The sequence below is a fragment of the Aythya ferina genome, assembly GCF_964211825.1.
Source record: "Aythya ferina genome assembly, chromosome: 2".
Lineage (NCBI taxonomy): Eukaryota > Metazoa > Chordata > Aves > Anseriformes > Anatidae > Aythya > Aythya ferina.
The window spans coordinates 60218201-60241775 of record NC_140297.1 but is presented as its reverse complement, the minus strand read 5'-3'; the positions used below and the strand labels follow the sequence as shown (position 1 = coordinate 60241775).

Below are 23575 nucleotides of genomic sequence, written 5' to 3'. Positions count from 1 at the left end.
AGAAATAGAAGAGAATTGGCACTGATGTTAAAAAGTATTGTTATTGATGCCTTGATTGCAAATCCAGCCAGGGGTCATACTTAGACAACTTCTTTCTCAGTCAAGTTATTTTCCCCCATGTGGTTGGTCTCTCTGGTGTCCCTGATGGTGCAATTGAAGGTTTTCTGGTGAACTGAATTTTGACAAGAGCCCTCTTTGAATCGCAGCACATACCAATGCACCAGAGCAAGAGACATGGTCCCACTGGAAAACAGGTTTCAGTATTTCTGGTGATCATGAGACCTTACATGCCCAATGAAAATTTTACCATGAAAATTACGTTTCCACAGCCATTAGAAACTCACTATGCAGCTCTGATCTCCTGGATTTATTATTACCACACTATATGCTGTTAGACAATAACTAGTATATAATTAGATTTTGTAATAGTTATCTCAAGAAACAAAAGAAGTCATTCTTTCATAAAGTTCTCCTCTGGCTACATACATATTTAAGCATATGATGTGTGCACAGAGCTGAGGAGCCACCAGTGCAAGATTCCATCTGTGGAATTATGACTAACACATCTGAAGCTAAAACCCCCTAAATGGTTAGTTTTACCCTCCTGACATTATAATGCCTCTTTCCCTGCTTTTCCAGGTGCATCATTTCCAGTCAATTTTCCCTTCCTAGGTGTCCTGGTTTCAGTTAGAACAGAATTAATTTTTTTTTTTAAACTATCTACAATTTAATGAACTGTTCATACATCATGCCCAGTAATAAGTATCTCACTTTACTTTTATGTCTTCTAAGTGGCTCAGAGTTTGCAGCTATGCTGCTTTCGAGAAAATAAAATAGCAGACTGCCAGAGTACATCTGTCCTAGAGTGTGAGTTGGCTCCACAACTGTTTTCGCAAGAGTGACCAATACAGAGATTTCAAGTAAAGCACAAGACCCATTAAAGGCAGCAAGAGAAATACTTGAACAACTAAAAATTTCTTTCCTAAATAAAATTATGATTACCTATAGAACTCAAAGCCTCTGAACCACTCCCTAAATCTTGTTCTGAATTAAGGCAGCATGCAACAGTATCTGCCATCCCTCATGTTAAGTACTGAACACTAGCCCAATTTGCTTACCCTCAGCAAGTATAAAGAATCAGGTTTTATTTCAGATTTGTTTCTCTATCCTTAATACTATTTCATGGGTTCAAGCCTTTAGTGGTACTCCCTTTGAAAGAGCTTCTAATCTATCTTCCTATATAGGGAGCTTGATCTAGCTTGACAGGCCATAATAAAGGTTTGGTGTTCTAAATTAAACAGCTCAGAGCTGTGAAAAGACTTATATTACCATGACTACATTTTGACTTCTCCCATCAGTTAGGTAAAGATTCATTTGTACTTCATAGCTGTAAGGAGTAGCAAACATTAAGACATCATTTTTCTATTCTCCCATGCTGAAACAGGGTATGCATATCCTCACCAACTCTGGAACATGTTGGTCTGACCTATCCTATAAAATACAAGTAAATAAAATAAAGTGTAAGTAAAACAGCCTGACCTATACCTAAGTAAAATAAGTCTGACCTATTCTATAAAATACAAGTAAATAAAATAAAGCATGGAATGACCAACTAGTAGTAGTAGTAGATTTAGTGACTTGGTAGCCAGTTTCATTGCTTCATTATCATTAAAGTCAACATTTTTTTCTAATAAGCAGCCCAACTCTTTCTTTGTTTTCACTTTAAGCTCTTTGCATTTTGTCATGTATCCAGTTGACAAAGGACAGTTGAACATCATCATCTCTAAAGGAAAGCAATAGCAAGTAGTTTCACATATAAGACTTATCACCTCTGGACTTAGTGTTTCCTAATCTATACTAAGAACAGTAAATTTTCTCAACTCTTTGTTGCATGTCATTTTTTTTCCCTCAACCTCAGTGTACCTCTAATATCTATTTTTCAATGAATTTGTGCCCCAAACTATACAACAGATGGCAGCTTATATCTTAATGTAGCTGGCTTGAGCGAATAGGTTACCTCTGCCATTTTCATCAACCACTACTCTTCTCCACTAGCTCTAATAACTCCTAAATTGAGTTCTCCTTTCTTGGACTGGCCTTGTATTGTTGACTCTTGTTCATTTTTACAAATTTTCAGATTGTTGATTTTGCATGCTAGATTGCTTTGGATTATCATCCCATCCTTTGTCCTGCCTTGGGAAACCTGCAAGAGTCTGAAGTCAGCCCAAATACATCATCTATTCCAACAGGCAGTGATAGCCACAGGTCCAAGTTTGTGTGATGCTGGGGACGTTAGCCAGGACGTTAGGTTCAAACAACCTCTTGTTTGGACAGTCCTTAAGACAAGAGAAAAAAAAAAAAAAAAAAAAAAAAAACACAGAAACAGACGCCCTTCTTAATTCTGCTCACTCTCTTCCTTCTAAAACCAGGATTTTCTACCATCCCTATGTTTAGCCTCCATCCTGTAACACACTTCTCTGCCAATCCAGAAACCATCACACTTTCATCTATTCTTTTAGGAGTCCTTTTCACAAGAAAGTGTTGGAAGTGTTCTGTTGGCTTCTCTCATTGAATGTTGCATTTACACAAACCCAACTTCTTGGTCAGCTGTTTTGAGGTATTTTCAACACTTCTATATATACATGGAATTCAGAGACACCAGACTGACTATTCAGGTTCTGTTCTCCACAACTCCCTCTCACGTCTTCCCAGTAATGCATAAACTTGAGGTCATGTAAAGTTGTTTTCTAGGAATTCATGACAAAAGTGCTCTAGGAGAAGCACATGTTGTTGCCCAAGATACCTTATCAACATGTATGCAGTCCAACCTGACATACATTAAGTCATTTGTCTGATTCACTATATTGCAGCTCAGCATATAGGTAGTCTGTTTTTCTGCCTGAAAATCCCTCATCGTATCTAGACCTTTTATGAACTTCCCTTGAGGTTCTAACTGGATTCCTCCATAGTAAAGCTGTGATGAACAAGTTTTCTGTCTGAAGATGGTTATTAAAATCTATCTCTTGAGCTAAGTACTCCAATGCGTCATTGGAACTGTCATACAACAAGTAAAGACTAAAGTAAACACTAAAGAGCTCACCGAAAAGAAAAAAAGGAAATTTTAATGAAAAAAGCAAGGAAATAAAGAAGTCTACATGGCAAGAACTGCAGACCAATTTCACAGTAACACTTAAGAGTAGCACTTAAGATATCAAAGAAGGGAGAAGCAGCTTTAAAGCAGTTAATAAGTTAAGCTTCAACAACTTACTAAAAATGTATCTTACTCAATTAAAAAAAAAAAAAAAAAAAAAAGAAGAAAAAGAAAGAAATCAGAAGCTTTTCCCCCAAATTTTCTGACTTTATAGGGAAAAACTAGTATTCTTGTTAGTTTTGAAAATGGATGTTATTCTGGTTTTATGACAATTAGGCTGCCAACAAAAAATCTTTAATTCATAGAGGTTAAATGGAAAATGAACTTCCAGCAGAAATGTTTACTAAAATGAAGAAAATTAGATGACCTGACTTTATGCTGGAGTCTCTAACTTTTTAATAAGGGGTTTTTGGAACAGAAAGAAGTATAATTACTTGTTTGTTTTGCTGTGAATTCAATGAAAATAATTTAAGGCCATGATGAAAGTAATTGATAAACAAAAAATACTCAACGTTTATTGCACTATGGGGCATTTTTCAGCAGAAACTTCATTTTGTTCTCAACTCAGAGAAGAATTTTAATGGGAAAACTTCTACCAGCTGTAATAATTGTATTTATCTTCTTCACAGTTTATACCAGAGGAATTGCTTGTAGAATATTCAAATTGCTTTGTCACTGTGCTTTGATTTGCAAAGGCAATTCAAAATAATAAACAGAAAAGTTTCCCATGTCCTCAAAGGTGACCTAACAGAACATTGCAACAAAAGGATCAGTGCTAGAAAAATTAGGGAAGTGTTAAGATGAAAAACTTTTTAAAGCTGGTGAGATCTAAAGATTTTATGACATCCTTCCACTGTAAGGACAAAACTACTGGCACTAGATTTTTATCATCTGGGCTGTTTCAGGTTAACAGATGATTTCTACAGCCTCTTTTGTTCTGTCCGCAGAGAAAAACAATGACCTCTAATGAAAACTGCATGCAGGCACACAGTATCAGAGGTATTTCTTGACTGTCAGTGGACTCAACCTGATCTTTTAGAAAGAAATTTCAAGGAGCTATCATCGGCATTACGTATCAGAAGATATGAAAAAATCTAAAATGTTGCATTCTGAGCTGCCCTGGCAATTAACAGTCTTGTGCCCACACCTTTCCCACTCCCTCCCATCCCCACATACTTAAAGGGTGAGAGGTGGAGGATGTTTCTTAAAAGTAAAAGAAAAAAATAAATAAACATGACCATATGAGCAATCTGGGAAAAATAAAAGAAACGCTACACTTTATTCTGTGCTTTTATTGAAGGGATAAAAATATATATTGCATCCACTTAATATTGCAAAATACACCAGTAGTTCACAAATCTTTTGAACGGTTTCAGAGATGACACAGACATTTTTACATGTACACATCCTAAAGGTGAAAGGATACTAGACTATTTAATGGAGATTTCTGGGTCTCTTGTCTTCAGCAGAACAGAGTTTTACCACTGGATTTATATTCAGTCTGCATTTTTGCTTTCAATATATTAACTGCATATTATATACAGACTGGAAACTATGAAACACACACTGCCTGCAAAATGAGTTAGCAAAAAATTATTAGGTAAAGAATATTTGTGGTCTATCCTATACTTCAAGATATCTGCCTTGTCAGGAAAAAAAAAAAAAAAAGAACTGAGAGCAAAACATTTTGAATATATTTATACTTTTGCAACATCTAAATAAATACATAATCAAAAATCTATCAAAGGCTACTAAATATGCAGTTATAATTTCTGACAAAGGGGAATGGTGGAAGCAATGTTGCAGGCTTACCCATTTCTTAATTCCCTCTCCTAAGCAATCACCTGTTGGCCACAGCTAGACCCAAACCACTGCCCAATATTGGTAGCAGTTGCAGTACTGCTCTTGTATTGCAACCTCTTTGAAGCAGGTACCTGCAATGATACTTGAAATACCTAGTGCTTTACATGTTACCTCTCAGTTGCCTTGTATGACAGATGCCATTAGGAAAAAGTCCACATTTGCCAAGTTCATTATACTGCAACAGAAAGCTCTACGTTCTCCACTGCCTTTGACTTAGAGAGCTGCTCGTACCCCTTCCTGACTGATTTACCTGGATCTTACAGCAATGTGAATGACTCCACAGGACAAGAGAGGACAAAAACCTGTGTTTCACAGAATTTGGGACAGGTAGCAACAGTAACATACGTATGGGGATGAACACAAGAAGAAACCTCAAATGGCTGCTCTGGCTGCTCAATGCCTGCTCTTCATTATGCCGCTGGAAACTGCTCTCCAGAGAGGCATTTAAAGCTGAGACTGGCCAGGTGTGTGTTGCACCCCTAAGTGGGGCATATTCCCCCCCCTCCAAAAAAAAACTCTGGGGAGGGGGGGATGAGGGGGGGAAATATTCACAAGGGTTAAGATGAAGATTAAGAGTCCAAAGCCCTTCCTAGATCAGCAGCTTCCAGAGAGGACTTGTTTAAAAGTAGCAATAGGCTACAGACATACCTATAGCAGCCACAATATACTGTTTGGACCATAAAGTAACATTGCATGCCCTGCCTAGATGGATCAATGGGCAGCTGAAATGGGGCCTTGGACCCACGGATAAAGGTGGGGAGAGGCCCACGGCCTGGCTGGGCTGGGATAGTGAGGGCTGTTGGTGCCCTCAGGGCCCTGACAGCTGGGACACCACCAAAACGGCAATTAAAGATGGAGTTTTGATGCCTACTTTTTTCCATTTCACACTTTTTCAGTGCTTTTGGGATCATGGGAGGATCTTGCCTCCATTAGTTGAACATCTCTGTCTGCCTCAGAGGGGAGCATAATCTTCAGCAAACAGGTAAAATCTGTCATATGTATAATGATACTTGCTCTATTTGTATGTGTGATCCTTAAATATATTTTCAATAAGGCTCTGCATGTCCATGGGGTTTTCCTAGGCCAGAGTTTCCCACAGTAGGAACATTAAAATTAATGTAGATAAAACCACCAGCAGTCAGAGATTTTTCACCTGATGTAAAATAAGAAACACAAAGCCAGTGAAGTCAGCAGATTTAGATGAGCGTGTAGAGCACTTGAGAATATACCTCTGTATGTCCACTTCAGATAACAGCAAGTTATCTTCAAATTAGTAATTATTTTATTTCTATATATATCCTGTGTCAGAGGTTTCCATAGCAAAAATCCAGCATCACAACAGGTAATGTGAATATGTGAAGAAACACCCTTGCCAGGACAAGAGTCCCAAGGCAGAAATGTACGTGCTCCGATGTCTGCATTGATACGGCATGCACTTATATCAAGCAACCACACAGCACACTTGCAAAACATGCCTGAAACTAGTCCCACGCAGTAAATGCATATGGGAAGTGTTGGATGAAATGCAAAAAACCTCAAACTCTCTACATAAAGTGTATCTGTGTGGAAAAGGAAGAATGTCTGGGGAGAGACTTTCTTCCCTGTAATGAGAAACAAGAACAATTCCACCTGGTAAATCATTTGCTGAAAGATTTTATTTGATGTTATTGGACTCCCCAGAAACATTACGGGAGCAAGTTATCAGCAGAGCACAGATGTCACAAAGCTTATAGGTGCTGCAATTATGATTATGATGAAATTATGATATTTTGGCTGCTGCTGTGTACTGAAAAAGTTTAGAAGATAGAATGGCACTCATCACAAAGTGTATCACAAAGATAGGCTGGAGCTAAATATTCTGAAGTAATTCCCGAGTTCATCTAGTCAGTCTGCAAAGTAGGGCTCCTACACTTACAGATCCACTCACTCCCTGTGGTCCCTTCAATTAGAGATGTGGTACATAAGCTAATAAATCACCTTGGACTGAATCCTGAACTTCTGCAGAGAGGCATTGCCATTGCTTTGCTGCTCAACAGAACCTTTCACAAACCCATAAAATAAAGCAAGAGGAGCAACCCAGGCTTTAATTAAACAAAAGCTGAAGATGAATCAACATGTTTTAAAAGATGTTCTCAGCTACACCACATATACTTCCATTGATTCCTGCAGATTCACCTACATGAGTCAAAGACAGACTCTAATCCAGAGTTTAATTTATCCACGTGGAATGAATTTCTGCATTTTTCTAGAGGTTGGTTTCCACTTCGGGGCAGGCAGTACCTTGTTCCTGCAATGCAACGCCTGTCTTCTGTATAGGCTGGCAAAACACAACAGTGGCAAAGGAGATGAAGAGGTGTTGAATGTCATTAGTTCATTCCATCAATCTCACAAAGTTATCATGAAATCCATCAATAACAATAGATATCAAGGTACCTAAAAGCTTTTTCCCTCCTCCCCATTCTCTGTAACTCTCAGTTCTTCTTACATGAGAAAACTGCTGCTGATCTATACTATTGAGTACCTGCACCCCAAAATCCAGCTGATCTCCTTCGCGTAGACAAAAGCCAAGACAGCAGCGTAGACTCAGGTCAAAGGCAGTGATTCTTTTTCACTGTTTGGTGTTCATAAGGCTGCACCAGGAGCATTGCAACATCCACTTCTGGGCTACACGTTGAAAGAAATATGTGGGAAAATGAGAGAGAGGCCAGTGGAGAGCCACTGGGATGCACAGGGCTGGAGCTTGGCATAAGAAGGGAGCTGGGCTTGTTCAGCCAGGAAAAGACAGAACTAAGGCTAGAAAATTACCTTGCTCTGTTTTCTGTCTCTAAATGTCTCTAAAACTGGCCATGATAGAGAAGACTGAGCCAGGCTACTCAGAGGAGCACGGAAAGAAAAATAGAGCAATGAAAATTCATCATGAGATGGTACAGCACTGCAACAGGCTGCCCAGAGAGTCTGGGCAATCTCTGTCCTTGGAGATATTCAAGGCATGCGTGGACACAGTCTTGAGTAACCTGACCTAGCTTTGAGGATGTCCCTGCTCTGAGCTGGAAGCAGACTGAATGGCATCCACAAGTCTATTCCAGCCCAAATTATTCTGTGATTCTAAATCCAAACTTAAATGAAAGATCCGTCACAGGCCTGACTGAAAGAGAGGAAGAGGCAGTAATGGACACTCCACAGCCTGTGTATGTGATTAAGAAATGCACTGAGAAATGCTAATCACAGGGAAAAAAGGAAGACTGTCTTGCTCCCATTTTCAGTAAATCCATGCTAAAGTCGTTCATAAGATAGAAGAAAAAAAGCCCTTATTTTTCCAAAATATGATAAATCCAGCCTGATACACTGTCCTACCCTGTTTCTTGTGAAGTTACTCTGAAAAATCAAAGGAGGTGAAAAACAGACCACATTTTAGGTCAGTAATTTTTTGGGACCAGTCTGAACTTTTTACACTTTCAGGCCTCAAATGAAGCAAGACAAAATACAGTGTAAGACGTGTGCAAAATGAAAAGGGAGCAATCAAACTGCACGCATATTCCAAGTATCATCAACTGATTGGTACAAACAGGCAAGGAAAAATTAGCAGGATTAAAAACAGTGCCAGACGGTCTCAGACTGATCTATTAAGCCCTCTGTATTTGTGCGTAGGTGTTTGTTGCAAGGGTAGCAAGCAAAAGGCTTGAGCAAGTGAATATGCATGCACGCTTGCAAAATTTTAGCATGAAGTCAGTGTCAGGCACTTCCCTCCAGTTGTTAGCGTGCAGGTTTGTTTAAATTTTCTGAAAGAGTTACAATTAGCCACAAAACTTATAGTGTCAGCAAAACAGAAGTATCAGTTTATGCAGACCATGGCTAGATCAACAAGGAAAGGTCAACCAGGAATTTTATGATCACAGGCCAGATTTGCTGCTGACGTTGCCAGACAGATTCCCTAAAAGCAAGGAGAAACATGGCTTCTGATATTGAAGGGATACTCAAAGTAAGATTCCCCTTACACTAGAATATATGTATATACATTACCAGATGTAATTTGCAGAAAACCATGCATCTAGCTATGACTAAATTCAGTCCCACGCAGAGCCAGTACGGAGACCATGTGGCAATAATCTTGTGCTAGCATAGTGAACTGAATTACATTTAACCAACAGAGCCTCATCCTGCTGCCAATAAAATCATCCTGAACACGAAAACCTTTAAAGAATGGGTACTACCATGATTTGATACCAAATTCATCACAATTTGTAATAGGCATAAAGACTAAATACTGTGATGGATATAATCGGTGTTTCTCAATGCGTGGCTCTGATTGGAATTCTTTATTCAGACTAAACTCCTACACAATCCAATTAAAGATCAGGTTTTGTATTAAAACAGCTCAAAACATTGGAAAAAAAATAAAAAAAGAAAAAGACAATGCGAATAAATGTAGCCTGGATAGAAAGCTAGCTGACATTGCTTTCTGCACATTTCTTTCTGCTATATGATAGTCCACTACATTTCAGTGAGATTACCAATAGAGCAAGACGTCTTTTGGCATGAGGATGAATTACAGAAGAGCTTGTGCTGATGAAAGACCCTTCCCTGATTTATCCAATACATATAAATCATTGCCTTTCCTGATGAAGGGGGCAAGAAAGGAAGAATTTTATCACTCCTACACTTGTCAGAGACTAAAGGATCAGTCAGATGCCAGATGGGAGTACAGGCATTTTCTCATGTCTCTGGTAAAATTAGCTACTGCAGATTTTATGGACCAAGCAACGATACGTGTCTACACATCCAGGATTTGTTTTTGAAATTACGCTCTTTACTATATGTCAGATCTACCTAATACAAAGAGTAACTGGATTTTATTCTCTACACGTACACTCTTCTGGAAGATATGAGATATTAATTGTAAATCTTAGCTATTAATGATTTTTATAATACTTCTATAAAAATATATTATGCCAGACACATCAGTGCTGATTTTTGTCCATATTTAAACTTCTAGTCCTATTTTCTTATTTTTCAGTATATGCAAAGATATTAAGAAGTTGCTAATTTTCCCTTTAATTTTAAATAGCTAGCCCCACTAAAACTCAAATTCACATCAGGAGGTGCTGGCCTTAACCATTGAGCATTGTATCACTTCCTTCTTATATTGGTACTATCTAGTGGGTATTGGACCCAGCTACTTCAGTGTTTACTAAACTCCAAATGCTTTAAGACTGAGTTATTTAATTCTCATAGCATCATAGATTATATAAAAGTAATGCAGCCATCTGTTTGGGTTCAAATTATATTAACACATGAGTGTGTTTGCTTGCCATATCGACATGAAGTTATGACAAAATTCTTTAAGATGGCATATGTGAAAGACAATTTTTTTTTTAATCTTAGTTCCTAAGAATTATGGAAAAGGATGGAGGAAAATACCATGCCTTCTCTTCAAACAGTTGCATTTCATTGAAGAACATCTACAAAGAAAATCTATTGTACCCCATTCTGAACAGATAGACCCTTGCAGTAAATGTGGTAAAGCAAGGGAACTTACCTAGTGGCTTTTTTTATCTCATACAGACATTGGCTGCCTACCAGCGACCCATTGTAACCAGCATCCTGTGGCAGTCCAGTGTTCATTTCAGTGAACTCAAGGATTCCCGCTGATTATTCTCGTTTACTTCAGTGGAGGTCCAGTCCAGCCATGTATCAGTGTCAAGTGTATGCCTTTTACTTGTCTATTTTGTAATTGTTCAACAGTTCTGCTGTTGTGCAGCAAACTAATCTGATCTTAAATTCTTCTCTTTCTCTCAAAAGCATTAGTTTAGGGATAAGAAAACCAGATAAACTGTGTTTAGGATGTGAACTGCATTTTTTCCTAGCTCACTGAGAACACAAATGCAATTTCTCCCTTCTGCAGTACACAGAGATACACCCCTGCCCAGGCACAGGGCTTTACACTTTGCTTCTTGCCTGACCAAGTAAAGGCTTAGAAAACTCATATCTTGCTAGGGCAGATGCTGGATGGAGATGAAGTTGTAGATAATGCATTGTGCTTTCATGGGATAACCAAAAGCATTACTGCCTCCAACTACTGTATCTGCCTGGAGTCTCTATTTCTAGGCATTTGAGGGGTGGAGAGTGGAAACCCTCCATATCACACAGTCAGGCATGAGCTGCACAGAAAAGGAAGTTCAGGAATAAGGAATTGAGTTCCAACAACCCTAAATGAAGCGAGGAAGGTCAGGAGGAGCTGAGCCTCTTCAAAAGTACCAGAGCTTAAAATTTTGAATGAAACATGCTCTTTGTTTAACTCTTCCTAGTAGTGCAGCAGGTAACTTTGACTTGACAGGAAAGCACCTGGCTCACTACTGCCATAGCTAAAGCTGGTTTAAAAAGGGAAACCTGTTGGTATACAGATCTTAGAATGGAAAGGAGTTTGTGACCCTTTTTAGAAAGCCTTTATCCATTTTTCTGCTGCTATTTCCACTTATTTTGCTTATTTATTGTTAGACAATAAAAAAGACAGGAATTCATCACAATCCCCCTGAGGTTTTCTATTATTTTTTGGTCAACACTTAATGACAATAGCTTCCCAGAAGCAGAATTGAGAATACCCTGAACTGCAGAGAGAGAGAGAGAAGAGGAATGACAACTGATTTGCATTTGAGACTGTTTTTTCACTGCCTTTTTTTTTTTTTACCAGGTCCGTTAAATGTGCAAATATTCCAAGAAGTATTAATGTGTAATAAGTTTTGCTTGATTGCTGACTCCTTTCATGCAAATCAGGAATCTTCTTACATAAGACAGTGTAAGAAAAAAATCCTTCTTTCAGCCAGAGAAGTGAAAAGTCTGTGCTGGGTTTATATCACTTCTTCAATCCTTAAAACACTTCCCATACCAGATACTAATGAGCAACCCAACAACTCTATTAAATAGTGTACTTCATAGTCAAACTGAAAATTGGATTCTAGATTGGGGAGAAATAAAAAACACAAACCAAAACAACAACAAACACACAATTTATTGCTCACATAAATAGATCCTCCTGAAAAGTGACTTCACAGCCTTGGTGCTGCATAGTGCCTCCTTTAAAATATACTTTTCAGAGGGAAGGGGTACAGCTTCATCCACAGAGTCACTATATACAGAAAGCTTCCTTCACTAAAAATAAACAAACAAAAAACTGAACAAGTTGAAACATTGACAGAAAAACACCATACTCAAACTTGTCATTCATTCTGCAGCCTGCGAATGCGTGTTCTAAAATATTTGTCAGTTAGAGCTTGTTCCTCTCTGTCCTGCCATGTTGCTATGTCATGACTCTTGGAGATCTGACTGGGTAAGATGCCATACAAAAGGCAGGTGTGTTTGTCAGCTAACAGTTGCCTAAATTCCTTCCGGATTTGTTTTTCAGTTTGGCTGTCAAATCGACCTGGATTCTCAGCCAACTTGTGAATTACTATTTATTTTTACCCTCATATGCAACTTTGGGCAAAAAACACTGGCACTATGCTTGCAACAAATATAATCTTGGACTAGTGCTACAGGCAAACATAATGCTAGGGTGGTATTAAGAATAAAATATTCTTCAGCCGTGTAAAGCATCTGCAAGGTTTGCCTTCTCTGAAGCATGCTTTTTAGACCCTGCCTGGAACTAGAGATTTCATAGGAGGCTGTTTTTCTTTTGTTGTTGGACTTGAAATACAACAGGAGCAGCCGGCAGAAGTAAGCTCAAAAGCCATGGGGCACACACAGCACCTTGACTCCACTGAATGTGGAGATACAGAACTGTCGGGCTACATCCTAAGGCAACCAGCTGGGTGAAATTCCTGTGGACTCAGCTGGAGCTTCCTACAAAAATAAAGTTTGTGAATATAGCCCACTGCAGACTGCTTCAGCTTATGCATTTGCTTTTATGCACTGGTGTCTTAACTGCTAGTTAACTTTGCTCTCCATTTCACCTTCTCTGTCTTTCATCTTTTCCCCAGTCTTGCCTATGTGGGGTGCTGTCACTTTATTCCTAGCTTCCCATCACTGGGAGGACCTTGGTTAGCCCTACAGATGCCAAGTGAATAGCCAGGTTCCACTCTGTCTGCCTCACCTCTTCTACAAAACAGAGGGCAAATATAACAAAATTACCTTTCAGTAGAAAGCTTGCAGTGTTTGAAGGTTTGGTACTGATTTTTAAACATGCAATCATCTTTGAAGAGTGTAGCTGTGCTCACCTCTGAAGGAACCAGATGCTGCAACAAAAGTTGATTTTTTATTTTTTTAATTTTTTTTTTTTTTTTTTTTGTAAATTGCTTTGGTGGTTAACTTTGCAATAATTTGTTCAGGTAGCTCTAAAAGAACAGAGGAAGGGAGAGACTGGAGATGAACAAACATGAAAGAATATGCAACTGTGCTGATACTAATTCTGCTCACATTTTTGCTGAGAATTAAGTAGGACAACACTTAGAGATGAGCAAGTCACATTTTTGGCAGTTCGCAAGACTGTCACACTATAGGGAATATGTTTTTTTTTTTTTTTTTTTTTCCTTTTTAAATCCAGAAGGCATTGCAGAACATAGAGGGAGGGTTGTAGTATTTTTTAAAATCAAAAGGATTTCCTTGTATTGTTATACTTTCACATTTCTTGAAACCCAAATTCCATATTTTGAATTCATATCTCATCTGAAAACATCAGATTCATTTCTGGACCTCATCCAGGCATCTTCTCACCTGGACATTGACCTCATTCTGCTGTGGTTGTTTTCCACTCACTGTTCCCCATGTAATGAGTCTGCTCCTTTAACGCTTCCTGAATGCAGTCCCACAGTGACAGTGCTGTGGTTGCAGCATCCAGCCATGCCCTGCCTGGAGCTCCTTCATTTAACATTTTATGCTTTTCTTCCTCTGTTTTTCTTGCCTTACCAAGGTCAGCTTCAGAGACTGCTGCCCTAAGCCAAGACTGGGCCAACCTGCTCCTTTCCTCTCTTCAGGCCTGAGCTTACCCTTGACTTTTCACTTTTTCTTTGGTCTGCCTTTGACTTTAGCCGTTCTATCACCCTTGTGATACAAACGTGTTTAGTACAGACCTGGAAAACACGAAGCAGTCAATTAATTTATTTCCCATCTGATTAGCATATTAACTGTTCCTTATGTAAAAATAAGGAACAAAATTTGTCCTATACTTAAAATTGTTGATCATTTTATTTTGGCAAAATGATTTCATGATCATAGCCGATCTGTTTCAGCAGTATAATCTTATGTATTTTAAAATTCATCCAAACTCTGTACAGTGGCTAGAGCAGCATGAAAAGACAACACTGTTCCACCCACATAAACAAAGCTAAAAGCAGATTAAGCTGATAATGGCATCCACACACAGAACTGCACAGGTTTAATAAAAATATCACATTTTTATCTACGTCTCTATATGTCCCACATGCAAGTCTTTAAACAACTCCCTGAATCTAAACTGAGCATATGAATTTTATGTGAAAAATCAGTGTATTTTCGCAGATCGTAGAGACTGATTATTCTTCACAGAAAATGCATCATCTTTATTCAATTAAACTTCTCTATATGCAGTGTTTTATCTTTGTGCTTACACATATTAACCGTCATGCAGGTGGGTCACTTAATTAGGCTTTGCTGAAACCTGAAGTGTGAATCATCAGTAGAAATAACTGTGTTCCCATAGCACTGCAGACCATCATCTACCTCTGCTACACACCAAACCCTTATACTTCTGTAAAAGCAAATGTTCACTGACAATCACAATCTGGAAAAAGAAATTCAGATTCTGTGTTCTTTAGGCAATTTTTAATTTCTAACAAAATGCAGGTTTGAGAAAATAAGGTATCAGTCTATTAATCTAGTATTTTTCAAACAAAGCTGGACTGAGAGTTCTCAGCGTGTGCAGACACACATGTGAGCATATGTGTATGTCACAACAACAGCATTTTGTGAAATGTTTCTGGAAAAATAGTAAGAGTTTCCATTTGTTAATCTAGACTTTACATTATTTTTCAAATGATTTGTTTTAGCGACAACTCAGGGATTTGGCAAGCATTCCTCTTGTCTTTTGTATCATAGATAAAGAGGATTGATTGCAGCTCACAGGCTGTATCACTGGGCTCGGTATCACCATAAACTACAGATTTAACAATCTTGTAGGTGCAAAAAAGTGGGATGAAAGACTCCAAGCTGAGAATTCAAGGGAGCATCAAAGGAATTAATCTACTACAGAGGCAGGCAGAACAAAGCGGAGGATCTTATCTGGAAGTAAGCAGGAGCTTTTTGTCATAAAAATAAGGGGGGTTGAAAAAGAAGGAACAAAAGAAATAACTGAGAAGTAGTAGTGGGGCACAGGGAGTCAGAGACTTGAAATACGGTCCATCCCCTGACATCTCTGGGCCCCTGCCCAAAGAAAGGCCTCTGAACTCTCCCACTGCCCTGCCAACCTTCTTAGTTAGAAAACACCTGAACAGAACTGTACCAAGTGCTTGTCCACACCAGTCCCCAGCTCCAGTGTCTTACAATTGCTCCTGTCCTACAGATAAAGAATATTACTAAAAAAACAAGAAAAGGCTGAGAAGAGGAACAGGCTGTTTCCTACCTTAGCTTTCTCCTAGCACAAATGGAACTTTGGAAACACGTTACACGTTTCTTTACCAAAGGCCTATGATTTAGCTTACACTCAAACTGATTAATGAACTTCAGTTAGCAGGTATACGATTGCTTTTCCAAGTTGCTTATTGGTTTAAGATTCTGGCAACTACTGACAAACTAGCTGTTCATTAGGGCAGGATCAAATTATCTCATATCCAAGAACAGCAAAGGCTCAGCACCATGCAGCACAGACGCTGTGGAGGGAAGCGAGACCCAGCATTTGACACATTCGGGACTGGAGGCTCCAAACAGCTGAGTTTGCAGCCGAGCCCAGTGAACCAAACCAGACAACAGCTCCCCAAGGAAAATGCTCTCCTCATTGAAGCAGTAGAGCCATCTGCTACCCCTTTTCCCCCACCACTCCTCAGTCCCTGAGGTAAGTAGGAGGACTGGCAGAGCAGGCAGCAACTCCTGCAAAGGTTTTGGTGGGGGTGAACCCCCCCCACCACCGTGTGTATTTTGGGAAGGTGGAAGAATCCCCCTGCTATCTGCAGGTGAGTTCAGTGAGCTGTGGTCCTCTTCCTCGGGGAAACTGCATGCATTAACCGGAGGTTTCAAATCTATTTGCTGCTTGGAGGCACAGCAAGACATTCCCTCATTTCTTTGCAAGACTGGAGAAGTAGAGGGAGATGCCAAAGCTACTGGGAACCCCAGCATCTCTCCAATACACACCCTGAAAGTCTGACACCTACTCGTGCCACAGCATGAAGGCAGCATTGTGCAGTGGAGCAGCTGGGGACCACTCATAGCAGCCCCTCTGAGCACTAGCAAGGGGCAGACCTTGGTTCAGAAGCACCGAGTTTTAGGCGACACAAAAAGGCAAGGAAGAAAGGGTCTTCTGGAGGGGCAAGGTATAGCAAAGAAGATTGTCCAGACCCAAGCCCAACAAATTAGCAGCAGATCCTTTCTAAAAAGTAAATATATTTATATATATAAAATAAAATAATAATTTAAAAAATATATATACATATATAAGTGAAATGTGAAATGCATAGAGACAGTTAAATTTCAGGAGACTGCTTTGTAGAGAGAAGGGTAGAAGAACAGATGGACAACCAAGAACTAAAAGAGGAGATGGAAGAAAAAAAACAAACTGAAAAACATAATTGTCAAGGAAGAACAGAGGAAGAGGTCACCTTGGTATTGACGAAACTTTGGTCAGTGAATGTGGAGATATCAATCCCCATAAAACCAAGGAAACAGCACTTTCATGACTTGATGGAAGCTAAGTGACAATGAGGAAGGCATCACAGTATCTTGGCTGTTACTGTATATGGGGAGAGAACTGGAAACAGAAAAACTGATTCCCTTCCCTCCTGCAGGAAGGAAAGTGTTACACAAGAACCTAACAGGCAGGAGCCCTAAGTGTTTCCTCTCCCCTTTTTTACATACTCGGCAGCCAGATGATCAAAATCTACCACTATATTTTACATATCAGAAATTAAAAAAGTCAAAACCAATCAATATTTTACTAGCAGCTACTCTTTGGCCTGCTTGGGAGGGTCATGCAGTAACTCCAGTTAGATCAGAGATCATGCTGACAAAAAAAGCCCTGTATAAAGAAAAATCACTTGTAAATTTGGAGGCAAAAAGAGAAAACATAAAGGAAAGAAAGAGCAGGGAATACAGGTCTTTTTAAAAGCCATTTATATTAAGCAAGAAGAGAACTTTCTGACTGGAAGTGCCTAAGCGGCATCAAATCATTTTAGCAAAACTGCAAAATCTCCACCATGAAATACTTTCAAAAGCAGGCAAGGAAAGCATTCCTATGGAACAACTTAAGTTCAGCTGATTCCACTTGCGTTTGGAAGAATGACTATGATTTCTATGAGAGGGGAGGGGAGGAAAAGGAAAAAAAAAGAAAAAGAAAAAAAAAAAAAAGGCAAGTGCAAGGTTTTCATACTAGAACCTAAAGCTAGAAGAATCTGGGTTACATACTTCAGACCATACCATTCACGCAAGAAATTATTGACTTCTGGTTGGTTTTGTTTGTCTACTCGGAGATTAACAATTAGCTCTTCAGAGGTGGAAGCGCCTCTACCTTGAATGTGTCTGCGGCAGCATGGTCCCAAGTGTTGGGGTCTGTTGTAGCACTATCATGGGTTCAGTGTTTAGAACATACACGGGGCCAATGTTTTGAACCACTAGACAGTAATTTGCTTTTATGAACCTGAGATTGCTAGAACCCTATCGTCGCACTTGCAGGCAGATGGAATACATGTAACATGTCTTCCATGAATATATCCCAAACACATACTATCTACTTCATCAGAGCATGTGGTGGGTACAGAACTATCAGTTTCCCTTCTTGGGGGTTGTATTTACATCTTTAACCACTAGTTACTCCTGCAAAGTTCTCATGACCTAGAGAATTTAATGCCGTACCTTTTGAATGGAACCAAATATACTACTAACTGGAAGCTGAACATTCAAAAAAGCATGAGTTGCATTTTCAAAAGCCACTTAAAACTCCCAGAAGCTGCCTTACTGTTTCAGAAGTGTTGTGACAACACCCAGTCTGTGCAGTTACAGGTGCTAGGATACAAAGGGGAGAACAGGGAGGTAACTAGTGTTGTAAATTGGGCTGACAGCTTTAGTTCAAGTTTTCAGAGGAATCTAGGGACACAAACTCAGTGTTTTCATCCAAGTAATCTTGTCCTCAGGACTGCCTGAGCCAGCCTGAGTTACAAATACACCTGTTCAGTTTTCAGTATAAGCAGACATTTAAGAATGTCAGTGTTTCGTTTACTTTTATGACTGGGATGTAGGCTCCTAAAATGCTCTGATGCATTTAAAACTTTAATCCAGATCATTCAGCTGACTGTTGGCAGCTTCCAGCAGATGCTGCAAGCTCAGCACATCCATGCTGCCTGAGTATTGGGAAAAAGTCATTGAAGAAAGGCAGTGGAGAACAGCACAGTTTGGTACATTGGACACTAGAATTAAAGTCAGGGTGTCAGGGCACACATGCTACTGAGAGTGCCATTTCTTGCATAACGTTAAAAACGGACTGACCAATAATTATTTCCGGTCATTTAAATTCCTGTTTCATTTTGAGAACTAGCTTGGTCCAGCCCACTTTGGACAATTAGATCCTTACCCTCATTTAGCCATAGGATATTTTGTAATGTGTCAATGGCTTGATAAGGCAATGACGTTTCCCCAGTATGAAGTAATTTACAAGTATTTATAGACTATTATAAGAAAATAAAACATTATTGATGTTATCAAGCCTAATACACAAATATCAAGAGTCTACCGTATCACATAATAATCATCATCATCATTTTTCTTTAAACTATGAAAAAAGTATCAAAGGATGTACCTATGAAACTCTTGGATTAAGCACTTCTAATGCAAGACAACTGGATTTATCCAATGAGATATTTCCTGTGTTGTCATATAAATAAGGAGCAGTCACATGTATATAGGCATATACACTACCTAGACCATGAAACTAAAATTTCTCCTAGACTGCAAAGAAATGATCGCATCATTAGAAAGACAATTTCTATAAAGCTTTATGCTTTATAGCCATTCCATGCTTTTAATACAGCTGCCACACCAGTAATAAATAATAGAAAACTATTTACAAATGTGTTATAAAGCCAGTTGACTATAGAGACACATTAAGAAAACTGCAGGTGCTCAAATCCAAAGTAGGCAACAAGATAAAACAACTCAGAATGTGTTTAAAATCCCTCTAGGCCAATGTGTTATTACACACCCATTGGAGATCCATCCTGTTCACACCATCAAATACCAGACTGTTAATTCCTAGACTTTTAGCTCTTAAAATTTAACCTACTCAATGACAGTCACCCTATAAATAAATAAAAAACAGTAATTATGTGTCATGCCCCTTGGGGGAAGTGCGGCTTCTGGGCTTTTATTTATCTATTTGAAAACAAACAAGAAATCCACGGTGTTTTAGCAAGAATAATGAAGGATTTTGCATCTTACGTTGTGCAACCACAGATGAATTCAAGACTGACCAGAAGCATAGGGATGAGAGAACAGGTGGGCACAGCTCACACAGTAACTCCATATGCATGCCATGGAGAAAGAAGCAGGGAAACTGAACTGCACGGTGCACTCTGCTGCGTCAGACCACCGGCAGCTTTTATTACCTGTAAATATGCAACATTTAGACCCAGGGACACAATAAGGACCAGCCACCACAGATGCCACGACGATGACAATACATGCAGGCCAATCCAGCCCATTTTTCCCCTCATGACCACAGCAAACCACCAAGGAGCAGGCAGAGCAGCCCAGCCATCAGAGCCCACTAACACACCCCAGTCATTCCCAGGGTGCTGCTCCAGGGCCAGTGCGTGAGCTGCCTTTGCCACAAGACCAGGACCAGGTGTGCTCTGGGATGCCCATGCATTTCTGCTGGCCTCCCCTGGCTGAGCAGACACACTCGGAAGCAGTACATGTGATTTTGTCTTAACCTGTGATTCACTGGACAGTTAACAGTAACAACACCAGCAAATAGCACTGACCGAGATGCCAGGAAACAAACAGTATTTGTAGACCTCTACTCCAGCTACCAACCCAGCTCAAGTCAAACCATAAAGTCTCCAGATCCTCTCAAAATATTAAAGAATTTATTATTTAATTTAAAAGCAGTTACAATCGAAACCTGAAAGAATGGAAATGCATCATGAGTTTGGTATTGAAAAGTCCAATGCTTTATGACCTTGTGGGCCAGATATGAGCTTCTGAAAGACAAAATCCATCACCTGCCTGTGATGGTCTCCACCGTTAGATGCATAAATAACAGCATGATTATACATGGGACTTTTCTACATCAAAGTTGTGATTTTTATTCCCTTAGAGCACTGCAGAGTTCACTGCACGGCACAAAGGTAGCGGGGACTCCGCGGCAGCGAGATATGAGAAGCAGCGGGCATACAGTAATCTCATTCTCCTGAGCCCCGTGACACCGACACGCGGGAGCACAGAGTACCTGCCAGAGGGGTATCGAGGCTTTGTCAGCCCTCAGAAGGGACGGTGACACATAGCACTTGGTGACCCCCTAGACTCAAATTCTCGCTGAGAACAGCTTTATAACAAACCACACCGATAGCTGATACGGATGCTGCGCACAGCCACACACGAATGCTTTCATTGCTTGATTTGATGCCTGTGGTCCAGTGTTGAGGCGCAGCGCAGCCAAATGTGGGTTATTTACGTGCAGCATTTACATCTCTTGGCTTTTGGTAGCGACGATCCTTTATCAGAAACTCCCGCAAATTCTCCCTGACTTTGCTGCTTGTTCAGCTAGAGCCTCACACCAACCGGCACCGGCTTTTCTCAGCGACAAACACAAATCGCGATGCTTCGACCGACATCACGACATCCACCAGAGACACCCACGGCCGCGGAAAGCCCCGCTCGGGCTGCTCTCGGTGCACTACCGACCCCACACCGGGGTAGCCCCGCGGTCGTGGCCAGGCCGCTGGCAGCCGGGGATGAGCCGGCGCGGATATTAAAGGCAAGGCAAGGCAAGGAAATCCTCTTAGAGAAGGGGCCAGCAGGTGCACCCACCCTGCGCCCACCCGAGCTGCGAGCAAACAGGAGGCAGCTGGGCCGGGCCTGAGGTGGCATCGCCCCCGGGTACAGCCGGGTGAAGCCGTGCCAAGCCCGGCCGAGCAGAGCCGAGCCCCACCGGCCCCTGACAACGCCCCACCCGCTAAGTGGGGCGGTTATATAAGAGCGGCCGCCGCCGGGCAGCGGGGACCCGCTGTCCCCCGTTTCTCCCCCGCTCCCTCCAGGCAATGCTGCTGCCTCTCCCCGGCCCCCTCCCGGCTTGCTGCCCCCGGCCAGCACCTTCTCCTGGGCGCGGTTGAGGCGTTTCTGGACGTTTTTGGCGAAGATGCCCGTCTTCATGTCGGCCATGGCTGGCGGCGGGGGGAGCGGGGGGGAGGCGGGCGAAGCAGAGCCCGGCGGCGGCGAGCAAGGCAGGGATGGAGGGATGGAGGGAGGGAAGGAGGGCGAGGAAGAGGAGGAGGAGGAAGAGGAGGAGGGCCTTAAAGACACGGCCGGGAGAGGCGGGGCCGCCCGAGCCTCAGGTGAGCCGCGGCTCCCCGCCGGGGGGTATCGTCTCCTCGCCCCCGCGAAGTGATTCTCCCACGCTGTAAATAAATAACACAAAATCCGGGGAGATGCAGGCTGCGGGGAGCACACAAAGGTTGCCCGAAGCCTCCAGTGCGGGGGTGATGATGGCCGAGACCCGCCGGTGGCTCCCGGCCTCCAAGCTCTGTCTGCGCTCTCGGGTCAGCTCTGGGTGACATCTGGGGGACGAGGTGTCGGGGACCTGCACCCAGGGTTGTGCGCAAGTGTGGCTGCCAGTGGCACTGCGTCTGAAATCTGCCTTCGTAGGTAGCCCCAAATTCACTGCTGGTATTTATTCCTGCTCCTTGGCCAAGCACAGAGTGCCCTGATCCCAGAGAGCAGAAACAAGCACCGCAAAGCAAAGCACAGTGGAGCTCTAGGCTCTGAGCCTGTGTTCTTCTACAGGGAGCTGTTCTACATGTGCAATGTTTTCCATTGATTTTTCAGATCGGTGCAAAACGCAAGCCAGAAGGTCATCACTTGTACCTGCCAAAAGGAAACATCTCCTACAGCTAGAAAGTCCAACTGTGTTTCATGAGACCTTACATTTCTGATACCTGTCCAGTCACAGACCTGCATTATATGTTTTCCTGAAACATTAGGAAGCAGAATAAATGTACTGACTGCAGAGGTAACAGTGTTTAATGAACTTTCGACCTATGGTAGGTGCTTACTAATTATTACATAAACAACTTTTAAAAAGAGAAAAATACAAAACAAATGCAGAAATACAAAGAAAGTGCATCATAGCAACCAAGAAAAGCATTAAAAAAAAAAAAAAAAAAGCAGGCAGAGTCTCTTACACCGTTATTAAACTGATGAAAGATCAAAACAAAATCCCAGTGTGCCTGTGGCTCCAAATTCTTTGAAGTAAGTTTTAACAGCTTCTTCAGAGTTTTTCTTTCTGGCCAGGTGGGTGTCTATTCCAAAAGGATGTGTGACTTTAATAATAATAATAAAAATCTTCAAAAAGATTGTCTTAACTTTGATTACTTATGAATTTTTTTCATCAAAAGATAATCAACACAGCACATAGCAGCATCAGCATTTGGTTACAGGGATGCATGCAAGCTACTAGGGAAAACACTTTCAGACACTTTGTCCCTGTCTGTCTGTCTAATCTAGTGATAGTGGATCCCACAGTGTCAAGCCCCAAAATGTATTTTCATGCTGATGGATGAGGAGCATGAAGATGTGTCAGCTGTAATCAGTCATACACCCAGTTTTTTCCTCCTCAGTCAGTCAATCTGCACTGGTTTTGCCCCATTTAATGGCCTTGGACAACAGCAAGGAATGGCTTTTTCACTGATCAGTTTATGAATGTGCATGGTGCTCTACATCATCTAAATTTTGGAAAGTAAGTAACAGCAAATGATCAGGCTAATAGATCCATATTCCCTATGCTAACAAAATCTATCTGTCATTTTTTACACTTATTGTAAATCTATCTTAAAACTTCCCTATTAAAATATGTTTTAAAGGAAATTTCTTCCTCTGTGTTGCTGATACCCTAGTTGGAAATAAACAATGTTTCAAAATGAAGAATTATTTACTACACTTTGCCCTGGTTGTTTATTCTTTATATTTGTTATGGTGTTGTTTATTTGGTTTTATTTAAATTGACACTTCAGTTTCACGCTTGAATAGCAGGGATGACCAGTCATTCATAGAAAAATGTTCCTAGTAGGGTGTCTACTTTTAAATGTAAAATCTGTAAGGGGCAGGGTGGAGGTAAATGTTACTACTATTGCTACGTCACCACTTTTGCCAGGTTTTTATTCTGGTTCACCCAAAATC

General features: G+C 40.8%; 1 protein-coding gene and 1 long non-coding RNA gene across 3 annotated transcripts in view; one reads left to right on the top strand and one right to left on the bottom strand.

Moving 5' to 3' along the window:
* The window catches only part of AMPH (amphiphysin), a 129883-nt gene extending 108176 nt beyond the window's left edge, over nucleotides 1-21707 (bottom strand). The window contains exon 1 of one of the 2 annotated variants that reach the window (XM_084510094.1): nucleotides 21494-21707. In XM_084510094.1, coding sequence (XP_084366220.1) covers nucleotides 21494-21562 — 69 coding nt within the window. In that variant the 5' untranslated portion in view covers nucleotides 21563-21707. The remainder of the gene's footprint in view (nucleotides 1-21493) is intronic. The other variant, XM_084510093.1, reaches the window with a different exon arrangement.
* On the top strand, nucleotides 21014-23320 carry LOC311432055. Its single transcript, XR_014689802.1, has 3 exons — nucleotides 21014-21158; nucleotides 22226-22440; nucleotides 22904-23320. It is a non-coding gene; the product is annotated as an uncharacterized lncRNA (long non-coding RNA).
* The last annotated feature ends 255 nt before the right edge of the window (nucleotides 23321-23575 follow it).